Here is a 14,689-nt window from a genome sequence, read left to right as displayed (position 1 = left end):
GTAGTAGTAGTAGTAGTAGTAGTAGTAGTAGTGGTAGTAATAGTAGTAGTAGTAGTAGCAGTAGTAGTAGTAGTAGTAGTAGTAGTAGTAGTAGTAGTGGTGGTAGTAGTAGTAGTAGTAGTAGTAGTAGTAGTAGTAGTAGTAGTAGTGGTGGTAGTAGTAATAGTAGTAGTAGTATTAGTAGTAGTAGTAGTAGTAGTAGTAGTAAACAATACCATTGATGATTGAACAGAGATGCCTTCGGTTTTCGCACTAAATGTTGTTGTCGTCGTCTTCGTTGTATGCTTTTGTTGCTACTCTATAATGGGAATCCGAATCGGATCGGAAGATTATCGGTTTGACAAAATAATATAAGCGAAACGTTTTCCGCAGACACTTGATATTGATTAGACAGATGTGGCGCGGTCTCGCGGAAACCCCGGACCTCTATGCTCTTGTGTAAGAATTGATTCGCTCAGTGTTTTGAACATTTTCAAACTTCCTCTTGTAATGTGAAGTCAGAAATGATTGACCAGCTGAGCCGAGAGAAACAACCGACGATATCAACAATAGTAATAGCAATGGCGAATGTGCGACGTTTTCTAAATCGCAAGAGGCGATGTTTATTTGTTTTTATTGTTATTTTCTTTATTCTCATAAGCTTGTCATGGATATTTAATCAAGGTAACAAATCAAAAGTCTTAATTGCATTTGTGCTATGCTTTTTATATATATATTTTTTTTACGGCACAGCAGTCAAAAAAAAAAAAAAATTTTTTTTTTAAAAACTAAAACGCCAATTTAATTGGGTTTGAACTTGAACTGTTTTAGATTTTGTTTTCGTGGTGACTAACGAGGAATATGGGAGATGCTTTTGTTTGATAAACTGGGCAGCGTGGCTCAGCGATACGGTCTTTGCTTCGTACCCAAAAGGTACCGAGTTCGATCACCCACCGCTGCGTTGTGTGGCCTTGAGTGAGCAAGTCACCTCGCCCTAGCTCACTTTGCGGCGCTGCACTGCGGCTGACGCCTGGGTTATTCCAGTCTTTCCTTGAAATAGACCCTAAAGACAAATTTCCCCTTGGGGATGAATAAAGGGAATTTATTTTATTTTATTATTATTATAATATACTTTAATTAACTTTCGAACTTAAGTTACAGTAATCGACCATATCATAATATAATATTAACATCGTCCATACGGTAATATGATTCTATAATAAAATAAAATTCCCTTTAACTTTAACTTTAACTTTTTTATACTTGGGATGTAGTAGTATCTTAAGCTACTACATCCCAAGTCTTCTTCCGATGTTCTAAAGGGGGTTTGGGAGGGGGGGGGGGACTTTTTTTTTTAAAGTCTCCCCCCTCCCAAACCCCCTTCTAGAAGTTCTAGTGTAGGGGGTTTGGGAGGGGGGAGACTTAAAAAAAAAAAGTATCCCCCCTCCCAAACCCCCTACTAGAACAAGAATACTTGGGATGTAGTAGCTTATGGAAGGTCTCCCGAGCTAGGGCAGCAGCCTCTTATGGTTCACACTATTATGTTATGACGATCGACCCAATCAGCAAAGTCCGGTCCGCATTCGTGCACCGTCGCAAACCCGCCTGGTAGCATCGTCACAACACACCTTTCGACTAGATGCTCTGCCGTCTCGGGTTCTTGCCCACAGCGTGGACATATTGGACAGGAAGTTAGACCCCACCGATGTAACGCACTTGCCGTTAGGCAGCTCCTCGACCGAAGTCGATTCGCAGCTACCCAGTGTCTCCTCTTACTGGTATCAAAGCCTGGCAAGCTAGGGCGAGGTGACTTGCTCAAGGCCACACAACCCAGCGGCAGGTGATTGAACTTTCGGGTACGAAGCAAAGAGTAAGATCGTACCACTGGGGAGACCTTCCATAAGCTACTACATCCCAAGTAAAGTAGTAGCTTATGGAAGGTCTCCCATCATAATCAATATGAATTGAAAATGTTGTTGATTATATTCATTAATTGTATTGTTGTTGGTGATGGTGGTGGGCAATCTGGACGGTTCCACTGACCAACTTACTGAATTTGCGGTTTCCGCCATCACCTAGCAGGGGAATACCAACAGATGTTCATGTTCAAACAAACAGCAGACTCGGACTCTGACAATTTGAAAAAAATATATTTTGATGGTATAATTTTAGGCTGGCTCTATTTCTCCAAACGTTTGGGAAAATAAACTATTTCTCTGAATGTCTGGGGAAATAAACTTGGAACTCTATTTCTATGAACATTCGGGAAATAAAGTTGAACTCTATTTCTCCGAGCACTGTAGAAAGAAACTTGAACTCTATGTCTCGGAACGCTCGTAATTATACTTGAATTCTAATTCAAACTCTCGAATGTTCGGCAAAATAATGCTGAACTCTATTTTCTTGAATTTATGGTTATACAGACTCATGCCAAATAGTCAGTCTTTAAGTTGATGAGGCGAGTTTTGTCTTCTTTTTTATTATTGTTTGTTTATTTGTTTTTGTTGATGTTGTTGTTAAGGTAAGACAGAAGAAATATTGCAAGTTGTCAGTTGTTTAATTCAAAAATTATTTAAATTTTGCTTAATTTTGAATTAATTTGTTTTTAAAGTATCAGTTTTCATTTAAATTTTTATTTTTTTCTTTCTTCAATCTTCTCTTAGTCTCGAAATTTCATTTCCTTTTTTTTTTGGGGGGGGGTAGGACTACTCATAAAAATGTCTGGCTAAAAGCGATCTCTATTTCTCCAAACGCTTGGGGAAATGAACTTGAACTCTAATCTAATTCAAATTCTCAAATGCTCTGCAAACTAATGCTGAACTCTATTTTCCCCCAAATGCTCGGTATAATGAGGATATGGTTATACAGGCTCCAATCCGAATAGCCTTTATGTTGAAGGGGCCAGTATTTTTCTTCATCTTTGTGTGTGTGTGTGTTTTTTTTTATGTTGTTGTTGCTGTTAAATTAAGTAAAAACAGAGGAGAGATTGCAAGTTGCCAGGCGTCCAACACAAAATTAATTTTTATTTTCTTTTTTTGTTTGTTTTCATTTTAATTTCTTTTTTCATTCTTCCCTTTTTTCTTTGTTTCAAAAATTCGTGTTTTGTTTTTTTTGGAGGGTTTATTATCTAGCTCTAGAGCATGCTTCCTCTCGATCCTCATAGAAATGGCAGAATGATGAAAGATGGCACCGAACTCTTGCAAATAGGTCAACATAAAAAATCTCGAGAATGAAAACTGGAAACTGTTTGAAGAAATAGATTTCTAGTTTATTTCCCTGGCGTTCTAAGAAATAGTCACTACAAAAATTTTATTTTACCTTTATTAATGATATCATAGTGGGTTTTTTTCACATCAGTTGATGGCATTGGTACAGGAGCAAGGTCCCTGCCGCTATCTTGTTTACACAGAGACCAATGCCAGTGCCTGTGGTGAAAGTGTAAAGTGTTCCAACTTTTTTTTTTATCTGTTATCTGAATTTTTTCCAGGGATGAAAAATTATAGCCAAATTTTCATAATCACTACAGGAGAAGATGGCCAGATTTCTTTTATGATTTAATTTTCTTTTCTACTTAGTGTATTTTTACTGGTTTGCCATGCTCAATGCGTTTCATAAATAATGCTCAGTCATCTTGTATTATGTTCTGAGACTAACATAGTTTACATCATCAAATCATCATAAGGAGTGAATCTGATACAAAATATTATAAATTTACTTAGGAAATATCCCGATAGCTCAGATGATAGAACATTCGCTTCACACGCAAAGGGGCTGAGATCAATCCCGGGTGAAGTCGAGATTTTTACTGATCCCCCACCCCCTTCCCTCTCCCATCCACCCAGCAGCGATTGGGTAGCTGGATCTGTTGGAACTGGTGAAACACTTTGCGATAGAATAGCATCCTATCCAAAGGATAACAAGCAATTGCTATTGTCTATTTCGCGCTATAGAAACCGGGATAAACTCTAGCTACATGAGTCGAATAGCTCTGAAGGACTGTTTCTTGTATCATGTTCTGAGACTAACATAGTATACTTCATCCTCAAATCATAGAGAATGAGGCTAATGCAAAATATTATAAATTTAGTCAGGAAATTACTCCATAGATAAACCTATCCAGAGAAAAGTTTTATTTGGAAAATTTGTCCTATTCTTTAAATCCGTTCCGGGGAAAAGTAATTTCCGAATCCAGAGCTGCTATTTACTGCTATCTACTAATTATCAGGTGGCAACTCAGTCTCTGTCCTAGTGTAAACAAAGTAGAGACCTCGCTACTGTACTAATGCCCACATGACGGTGCATCTTAACAGGTAGTTTTTCTCCACCTCCGTTGTGCAAGTGCAATCCACAGTTTTCGTTATCCTTGCTGTATTTCTATATATGGTCATCGTACAATAGGCTTCAACAGTCATGACGTCACTTCCCCCGTCATGACGCATAGTAACTTAGTAACTGGTTCTAAACTATCGGAACAATGGAGGATGCCCTTATGAAATACTTCTCCGATGAGCATAAAAGTGTATCCAGAGGAGAAAAACATTATAAATCTGATCATGTTTTGACTTTTATACATTCTGATCACATGACATGTGAAAACGTTCTAGCCAGCATGAAGAATAAACAATACCGATTTTCTTTGTTTAGAACCAAGCTGCTCGTTGCTGGGCGGACGTGATGTCAGACTATTGAATCCTATTAGGATCACAAAAGTCTTATTATGGCATCCATAGATGTCTTTATTAATACAAAATTATAAAACGTGTTGATGACATTCCGACCAAAATTTAAAACCATAAAATAGAAGTAGCACTAGAAGGACATGAGATTGAATATCACATGTAGTGACTCTGTGGTGTAGTGGTTAAACACACTTTAGCCTTGACGGTAACTGGTTCAACTCCCAAATGAGGACAATTTTAAAAAATTATTTTTTATTTTATTGAAAACAGTCATCTTTGTTATTATTATTATTATTATTATTATTATTATTATTATTATTATTATTATTATTATTATTATTATTATTATTATTATTATTATTATTATTATTATTATTATTATTATTATTAATATTAATATTATTATTATTATTATCATCATCATCATTATCGTAGTCATCATCATCACCATCTTCATCATCATCATCATCATCATCATCTTCATCATCATCATCACTGCCACTACTACTACAACCACCACCACACCATCATTTCACAAAGCACCACCAATATTACAACCACCTCCACATCATCTTCATCACTACCACCTTTACTGCATCACCCAGCACTACGTCATTGACATCACATCATACTACCACTGCTACAACCAGCACCACCCGTCATCATCATCACCATTATTTCCTGAACCACTACTGTATCATCATCAACACTATCACCATTAATACAACAATCACTACCACATCATCCTTGCCACCACTACTACAACCTCCTCCAAAACATCAATAATATTACCACCTCTGCTACAACTACCACTACCATATCATCACCATCACCACTACCATTACTACAACTACAAATGTCATCACTACTTCATCATCATTACCACTACTTCTGCAACCATCTTAACCATATACACCATCATTATTATCATTACTGCCACCACTACAACAGCCACCATCATATCATCATTACCGCCAACCCTACCATTCATTTTAATATTTTATATGTCATTATGAATTGGTTTTGGAAATTTACTTGATTTGAAAAAAGGGGTTTTGGGATGATTATAGATCTCAATAAATTATATTTTGCATGCAGAAATTCCAGCTTAAGCATTGAAATTCTCCTGAACTGTTTCTGAAATTTACGTGAGCCAAATATTATGTTGGCATCTCTGGTCAACTTGAAACATTGGGAGGTGGGCATTAGTGACTCTGTGAATAAGGGAAATGTGGCTGAAATGGAGAGAATGTAGAGGAAAAGATGATCCTTCGCCAGCTCTGCTCTTCTCAATTAGTTCGTCAACGGCTGCCTACAGCCAATTCTTTGAGGAGAAGGAGGATGAAAAGATTAGAATGAGGAAGAGGGAGAGAGAGGATAAATCTGGGGAGCAAGAGGTGTTGAAAGTGAAGAAAGACAAACTTTTGAAGGAGACCAAACCTGTGAATGAGATTTCAGATCTTGAAAACAAAAAAAATAGCAGACAAAATAGGAAAAACGGCAGTGTTTGAATACCATGAAATTTATTGGTCAATCAAACTCATTGATATCTTCATAAGTCGAAGAAAAGTGAATTTGAGGACCTTACATTGCTATGATTTGAGTTGCTCTACTCGTGGAGAAACTAACTTTCGAAGGAAATTAATCTTTGTTTATAATCCTAGAATTTAAAATAATTCACATTGGGAACTTCTTGAAAACTCCTTGAAGTCTACAATGGAATTGCTGTAGGAACATATATATATATATATATATATATATATATATATATATATATATATATATATATATATATATATATATATAAATATAAATTATAAAGACAAAAACCATGAAATAATAGTGCTCAACTTTTTCATAAAAGGAGCTACTTATAAAACATTTCAAGTAAAATTGTGATCAACTTTTGAAGTTGATCATAACTATACTTGAAATATTATTTATAGATACATATTCTTAGTATTAGTAGTTTGTATGCAAGTTGCCTTGACTTCTCCTCAAGGACCTCCCCGATTTAACTGGATGGTAACAATTATTTTATTGATTAATTCATGAGTCAGGGATTGATTTATGTAATATTTTCCTTTTTCTTTTTTTCTCATTTATCACCAGATGAAATTTCGTCTCCTGTCATTGAGTTGAGTTATAACAAGTCAAGACCAGATTCGTTTATCCCACCAAAACTGAATGTTTTAGTTGAGCCTCCTAAACCACAAACTCCTGCTGTTATTATAGTGGGGAAAGATAGGGAGAAACCTGTAGAGACAATGCAAATCATTAAAAAAGTCAACTTGACGAATAAAGATCCATCGGTTACTCGTCGTGTCACAATTTCTGTTCAAGGAGAGAACAGCCAAGAGAAAATTGTTATCAAACCAGAAGGCAAACAATTGTCCAATGAAACGGTCAAGATTGAAATTGCTAAAAATAAAACTCTAGAACAAATGGGTGTTATAGGAAGTAAGCAAATAAGAAATAACTCCAAAAACATTATTTTTGCTAAGGAAAAGTGGAACCTTACTGTTTCGTTCGAGGATATTGGCAATATAATGAAAGACACTTCATTTTTCAACAATTTAAAACCTTTGGATTTAAGGGGACCCTTCCTAACTAGTTCAAAGAATAGAACAGCAAATTTTAGCCTGTCAATGCCAATAAAGATGGGTTTTTGTGATTGTTGGGAGTTGTATTGCTTTTGCTGTGTTCAAATCGTCAATAAACAGCTTCACCTAAGTACCAAGTCATGTGCCAACTTCACGTTTATGTCCAAATCGCATGTAAATATCCTTAATTTTTCAATGTATATTTTCCCATTCTCTGATAACAATTATAATTATGGGTGTGTACACATTTTTTTTTCTTTCAAATTCCTCACCTTTAGAAACAATTGGTTTGATTTGCATTTGTGTTAATTAGCTCATGTCATATTTAGAAAATATCATTTTGTAATTTAATAATCTTTATAAAGTCAAGACTATACACAGCAACAACAACAACAAAATCCTGTTTTTATTAATAAGGTTTCTATTTTCCTTCTTTGACAGCTTGCCAAGTTAAAGTTAATTAAATTAGATTTTCCAATTACCAAAAGAAAACAAAATCAATAACCAATTGCATTTTAGATAGACAACAAATGAAGAAATTAAAAATAAAAATAAAAATTAATCAGATTGAATGGCAAGTAAACAACATAATTTACTCCGAATCAAATCAGAAATCAATTACAAAGTAAGTAAACAACATATCTAGATACAAACTGAACCAAACGTCAACCGCATACTTTGATACAAAGCATATCTTAAAATATGGTCTCATTATAAGTACATAACATAGATACAATCGATTTTTTTAAAATTTGACTTTTATGCTGCAAATTTTGAAGCAAACTGGAGACTGCTGCCATTTGTCCATTGTTTATCCCATCATGTTCCTCTAGTTTTAACTCTGCACACACTCCAAACCCCACAGCTGGTTGGCAGAGTTATTGCTCTTATAATAGGACATGCTTTTGTATTCATTCCGTGGTCCCAGCAATGGCAACTGGGTGGGGATCCTGACCTCTCATAGTGGGCAGGGAGGTACTTGCTGTGTCTTCTATCACCCTCTGTCTGTTTTTCAATTGCTTTCTGTCCTCGTCTTGGAATGTGATTACTTGGTTTTGTCCTGACAATGGCTGGAGTCCTTAGCTTGGAGGGAAACAATCGAATGTATAGTTAAATTGTTTGGATATGATATTTTTTTTCCTTGTAATTCATCTCTCTGTAATGTACTGTTATTTTTTTTTTTTTTAACATATGATTTGTAAACATTTGAGTTTATTCCTCTTAGTCGGACCAGTGCTAGTGTCTGATTGAGACTTTTAGGTTTGGATGGGAGCATCACCCTTGAATCATATACCTATGATGTTCGCATGTTTGTACGATCCGATAGTGATGTCGTTTCTTCTTCTCTTTACTAGCCTATCCTGCTTCTTTGGTTTGTGATTGTATTTTTGACAGGGATATTTTTTTTTCTGTAAATCTTCTGCCTGTTTGTTCTTGGTTATTTATAATTTAGCTTATGATATCTTTAGGTTATGATTTTGATTGACATTTGTACTATTTTTGTTAGATTGCTTGTTTTTTTGTTTCAGCGGTCTCTCATATAACCTCAATTGTGTTGGAAGAGACCTAAAGCAACAAACAACAAACAAAAAGACTTTTAGGTGATCTCAAACTATCAGTGTGCTTGTGGAATCTAAATCTGTTCCTTATTTGATCCAATTCCCCCTTGTCTTGCTTTTTCTTCAAGCCCTTTTAATTGTACATCAAAAATGTCTTTCCTATCCAATTTTCTTCCTTTTTATTGGCGCTGATATGACCTAAATGTGTTGCAAGTGCTGTAAAACCCTTAAAAAACAAACAAAACAAACCAGTAATGGCAGTATTACAAGCTGCGCTCTACTTAAAATATGTCATTCAATACCATTATGTTACACACCTTTATGTACAGATATGATAACACAGAAAAGAATTGGCTTTGGAATACTAAGTTAAAAAATAATCAAATTTTTATATCTAATCATTTTTTTTCTGTTCTCACTCTATTTCTCTCTCTCTCTCTCTCTCTCTCTCTCTCTCTCTCTCTCTCTCTCTCTCTCTCTCTCTCTCTCTCTCTCTCTCTCTCTCTCTCTCTCTCTCTTTCTTATTTTTTTTAAATTTTTTTAGCGAGTAATCTCCTTATTCAGAATGAAACATCCACCCCCCCCCCAAGACCAAAATAAACAAAACAAAACAAAACATTGAGTGTTTATAACTATTTTTCCTCATTATCCCCTGTTGCAGGAGCTTGATGTGACTTTTAGTCTCGATGGTGCCAAAGTACACAGAGAGACAATTTCAGGTAAAAAAAAAAGTAAAAGGATATTTTTCTTTTTTGTTTTCTTTTTTTTTCTTCTTCTTCTTCTGACAATACAATACATGGAGCTGGATTTCTTCCCTGTTCCTATGATGTGGAATAGTGCTTCTCTTTGAGTAGGATGCTGGTTTGTGATATAATACTCTCCAGTTGATTTGAATTTGGACTCAATTATCCATTCACTATTATTGTTTTTTTTTGTTTTTTTTTGGTTTGGCAATCTCGGGAATGGGCCAACTATTCGGTGTATGCGACAGTTGCGTGGCTGTAAAATCACAGCCTAGTTTATTCTGTACGAGGGTTTTTATTGTTGTTGTTATTATTATTATTATTATTATTATTATTATTATTATTATTATTATTATTATTATTATTATTATTATTATTATTATTATTAATTAATTTATTTATTTAATTGTAATTATTTAAACAAAAATTTATTTTGTTTATTTTTTTTTTCTTAGGAGATAGCATTTTGTCATTGGGTTCTATGTATGATCTAAACCAATCCTTTTTGAATTTGGACTGAATGTTGGATATTTGATTATAAGCTCTTAAAAGATGAAAATCTAGGTAAGAGTAAGGTCACAAACTCTGATTTTGCCTCAAATTCCTTATTTTTGAAAGTTCTCATTCCACTTTTTACATTATTATTGTTGGCAGACCAGTTTCATTATAAAAGACACATGAGCCCTTGTATAGCACCAAAAAATATCTAACAATTGTCTCAAAGGGCTTTTCAAAGGGTCCCAAGCCAGGACCAACACTGATTGTGAAGGGCAGACGTTCAGTAGATATTTTCCTATTGATAAAGGCAGCATTATAACTGGCGGGGTATTTATTTCACATCTGGATATGATGAGAAGATGGGAGTGAAGAGCCATTTTTAAAGACTCAGTTTTGCAGTGGTAACACAGAAGGATTTGAACCTTGACCAACAGGTCATAGGTCAAGTGTCAAAACACATCAATATTGGACAGAACTTTTAGAGAAAGTTATACCTCTACAACTTTACAAGCTTTTATGCTGCTGCCTGTGTGTGTGTAGGGGTCTGTGGAGGTGTACATTTAAGAGAGAGTATGTTTGGGTTTTCGAAACTGTTATGAAACGTCATCTTCATTTAGATATCCTTTATATCCTTTATCATTTTGATTTTTAAATATCATTATTTTTAACATTTATTTTTGTCTATCTATCTTTGTATTGTATTTTTAATTTCAAACATTGTAAACCAAATGACAAATTGCCATTTTTCGGACAATGAAGATTATTATTATTATTATTATTATTATCATTATTATTATTATTATTATTATTATTATTATTATTATTATTATTATTATTATTATACCACTAGACTGCAAAATTCGAACATACCAGCAGATTGAAATCATGAGTCATATGGTCATATTATCTGAGACATTTTATAATGCAGCGAAGCACTAGTGACATCAGATTAGACGAATTAGTAGCAGTAGTAGTCAATCAGAGCCATTGGGTCCATGGAGCAGGAGTTTATCCCAATTTCTATTGCATGAAACGGACAATAGCAATTGCTTGCTATCCTTTGGATAGGATGCTAGTCCATCGCAGTGTACTTTCCGCCAAATCTAACAGGCTCAGCTACCCATTCACTGCTGGGTAGATAGGGGGGGCAGGAAAAAATCTTGACTGCACCCGATCGATCTTGATCCCTTTGTGTGTTACGCGAATTCTCTACCAACTAGTAGGACCCCCAGATTAGATGAATAGCTAACGTTTGTTTTCCTTTTTTAAATTTCATTTCTCTAACTGCCAGCTGATGCACCTCCATTACTTTGTATGGGATCCAAGCCAAAAGTTGCGGATATATGTGTGCATTTTTTCAACATGACCTATCGGGTGGACAGACTGGGCCTACACAAAAGCCAATTATTTGGATGTACAGACTTCAGTTTTAGCGTCTACAACAAGACTGTGAACGTTTTTCCCGTGGATTGCTTTCAGATTCCCGGAGATCCCAATCATCATCCGAAACACGAGCAGATTATCATCCCCAACTTTGTTCCATGATTCAGCATTTGTGCTGACTTCATTATTATTATTATTATTATTATTATTATTATTATTATTATTATTATTATTATTATTATTATTATTATTATTATTATTATTATTATTATCAGCATTATGGTCTATGGTAGTCCAGAGACATGCAGTGCAACATATGTTTCTATTTCTTTCAATCCTAGGCGTTATCACTCACTCACTCACTCACTCACCCGTTCAGTCATAAATTCACTCACTCACTCACTCACTCTGTCCTATGACTGACAGGCAGTGATCAGGGAATAATGCAGACGACACAATTGTTCTCCGTGCTGGTCTACCTGTTTCTTTATCCAACAGTTCCTATCTTATATGAGGCTCACTTTGGATTATCCTTTGAATGCCTTTTTTTATCAATAGCAACCCCCCCTCCCCCAAACAAAAATATAACCTACATAACTCAAATAGCACGGTTTGTATGTAACATTCAGAAAAAGTATTTTAACTCACTCACTCACTCATTCCCATGGTCGTGGTCGGGTGAAACATGCAGGAAGCAGACAACGACACAATACTTCTGCATGGTGGTCTATCCATGTCTTTGTCTAACAGTTCCTATTTTATTTAGGGATTACTTATAGGATTATCTTTTACATGCCTTTTTCAGTAGCAAAAAAAACCAAAACAACATAAACTCAAATAGCATGGTATGTAACATTCACAGTTTCACAGAAATTTTTTACACATTGATAAAGGTAATGAAAATGCTTATAGCCATGCAATAATGAAAAGTCAAATTTGCAATTATAAGACTAGAAGTTCTTTCTTGGCAGTGCTGCCCATTCCTTATGGGCTATGTTGTCTTTTGGTGAGACTCTTGTTTTGTTTTTTTCCATATTCTCTGCATGAATAGACAAAGGTCCGTCTGAATATAACTACTGATGTGCTTATTTGACAACATAACTTAAAAAAAAAATATTAAGAGGAAAAGAAAGAACATCTTTCCCATAGTGGGCAGGGAGGCACTAACTGTGTATTCTATCTATCTATATCTGTTTTCCAACATGATTTCTGTCTTTGTCTTGGAATGAAATTACTTGGTTTTGTCCTGGCCATGGCCGGATACCCTAGTTGGGAGGGAAACAGTCAAATTTTTTTGTCTTGTAAATCATCTCTCTGTTATGCATTGTATTATTTTTGTTTTACCTATATATGATTTGTAAACATTTGAGTGTGTTCCTCTTAGTTAGGACCTGTGCTTGTGTCAGGATGAGACATTTAGGTGATCTCAAGCTAAGTACACTGATGGTGTGCTTTGGAATCTACATCTGTTCCCTATTTTATTTGAGCCAATTCCTCTTTGTCCTCCTTTTTTCTTGGGTACTTTAATTGTAAGTCTAGAACTTTCAACTATCCCATTTTCTTCCTTTTTATTGGTGCTGATTTGACATAAATGTGTTGCAAGCGCCGTAAAACCCTAAAAACAAAGAATATCTTGCCTCAGTTCTCTCACTCTCACTTTGTCAACATCACCACTCTCTCTTAACCATGATGGTTGTCTTTGTAAAGTCTATGATTGGCATAAGTCATTACAAAGTTATCACTAAATGGAACTGCTAAACACTACCATGACTCTGCATTGGATATCACTAGATGAGTTGGCTGAAAAACTTGGTCCATCCATCCCGTCACACCTCACCCCGCAATCATTGGTCTGCAGACTGCCAACTATCAACCCTTACACTGAGTGTATTGGGGAATCAATTGCCAGACTGTCAAAACATAACCTTTGTTAACGTGTAGCCTGACACCCTTCGTAACAAAAAAGCTTTTAAAAAAAACAAACAAGTTTTGAAAGAGAAATCGTATTTGATTCACATTAAAAAGAACATGTTAGGTAGAGAGAGAGGGTGGGGGGGGGGGGGGGGGGGGGGGGGGGGGGGGGGGGGGGGGGGGGGTGGGATGAGGGTCAATTGACTCTAATGAGCTGGTGCCTAAAGTTCCCCCCTCTCTCCTTCTCTGAGCACACCCCCCCCCCCCCCCCCCCCCCACGCACCTTTATGGTAATTTACACATTCCTTACCTAAAGTTTTATTTTGACCTGTAGAGGAGGAGGAATATGTGTTGCACTGTTTCTGTTGTATCATTGACGAACATAAAAAGTATTGAACTGAATGTTAGTGTGAATGCTGAGTTGCTAGACATTGTGGGCTGTAAAAAGTATGGAACAAAAAAAATGAATATTACAGCTTCAAGATAGAACTGAATACTCAGCACAGAACATTTTGGGCTCAGAGCGCTTCTCCAGCTCATTATTAAAATTGTAATACTTTCTGTAAGATTAAGATAGATTTTATAGTTTTTGTTGCTGGCTGAAGTAGGGTTTTGAAGTTATAAATTCTGTGTTTATTGGGGTTTTTTTCTGTTTTGAAGCTGTCATACTAATTTTTGCCGAGTATGAGAGGAGAGAGAGAGAGAAGTTTGTGGTATAAAAAAGAAGGGTATATATGTAGCTATTTGAGTTTAATTTATGAAGTTAAATGTTGATTTAATCTTAGCACAAAATTCATTTTTTAACTCTTGATATGTGACTCTTCTCATCAATCTGGCATTATGTCCGAGTGAACTGGACTGGGTGTGGTTCCTGACCTTCCATAGTGGACAGGGAGGCACTTACTGTGTCTTCTATCCCAGTACACTGGGTGGGGTTCCTGACCTCTCATAGTGGGCAGGGAGGCACTTATTGTGTCTTCTATGTTGGGGTTCCTGACCTCCCATATTGGGTAGGGAGGCACTTACTGTGTCTTCTATCCCAGTATATTGAGTGGGGTTCCTGTCCTCCCATAGTGGGCAGGGAGGTACTTACTGTGTCTTCTATCCCAGTATAATGGTGGGGTTCCTGACCTCCCACAGTGGGCAGGGAGGTACTTACTGTGTCTTCTATCCCAGTATACTGGTGGGGTTCCTGACCTCCCATAGTGGGCAGGGAGGCACTTACTGTGTCTTCTATCCCCCTATAATCTGTTTTTAAACATGCTTTCTGTCTTTGTGTTAGAATGAGATTACGTGGTTTTGTCCTGACCTTGGCTGGGTACCCTGGCTGAGAG

At 36.0% G+C, this 14,689-nt stretch overlaps 1 protein-coding gene across 1 annotated transcript; it reads left to right on the top strand.

The window, feature by feature from the left end:
- The first annotated feature begins 518 nt into the window (after nucleotides 1-518).
- On the top strand, nucleotides 519-13,484 carry LOC144965087 (uncharacterized). Its single transcript, XM_078900008.1, has 4 exons — nucleotides 519-663; nucleotides 6,771-7,435; nucleotides 9,482-9,539; nucleotides 11,353-13,484. Exons 1-4 carry the CDS (start codon nucleotides 561-563, stop codon nucleotides 11,604-11,606), a joined length of 1,080 nt encoding a protein of 359 aa, XP_078756134.1. The 5' UTR covers nucleotides 519-560; the 3' UTR covers nucleotides 11,607-13,484.
- Nucleotides 13,485-14,689: the final 1,205 nt, after the last annotated feature.

The sequence above is a fragment of the Berghia stephanieae genome, chromosome 2 (genome assembly GCF_034508935.2).
Source record: "Berghia stephanieae isolate SIO BIC M18660-M18661 chromosome 2, UCSD_Bste_1.3, whole genome shotgun sequence".
Classification (NCBI taxonomy): Eukaryota; Metazoa; Mollusca; class Gastropoda; order Nudibranchia; family Aeolidiidae; genus Berghia; species Berghia stephanieae.
Note: the sequence above shows the minus strand (reverse complement) of the source record. Positions and strands in the feature narration are given on the sequence as shown.

Bases quoted from the DNA above. Each gene is read 5' to 3' on its own strand.
- LOC144965087 (XM_078900008.1), top strand. From the start codon at position 561: ATGGCGAATGTGCGACGTTTTCTAAATCGCAAGAGGCGATGTTTATTT. The intron at 664-6,770 runs GTAACAAATCAA...ATTTATCACCAG, and splicing joins GTCATGGATATTTAATCAAG to ATGAAATTTCGTCTCCTGTC. The intron at 7,436-9,481 runs GTAAATATCCTT...CCCCTGTTGCAG, and splicing joins CGTTTATGTCCAAATCGCAT to GAGCTTGATGTGACTTTTAG.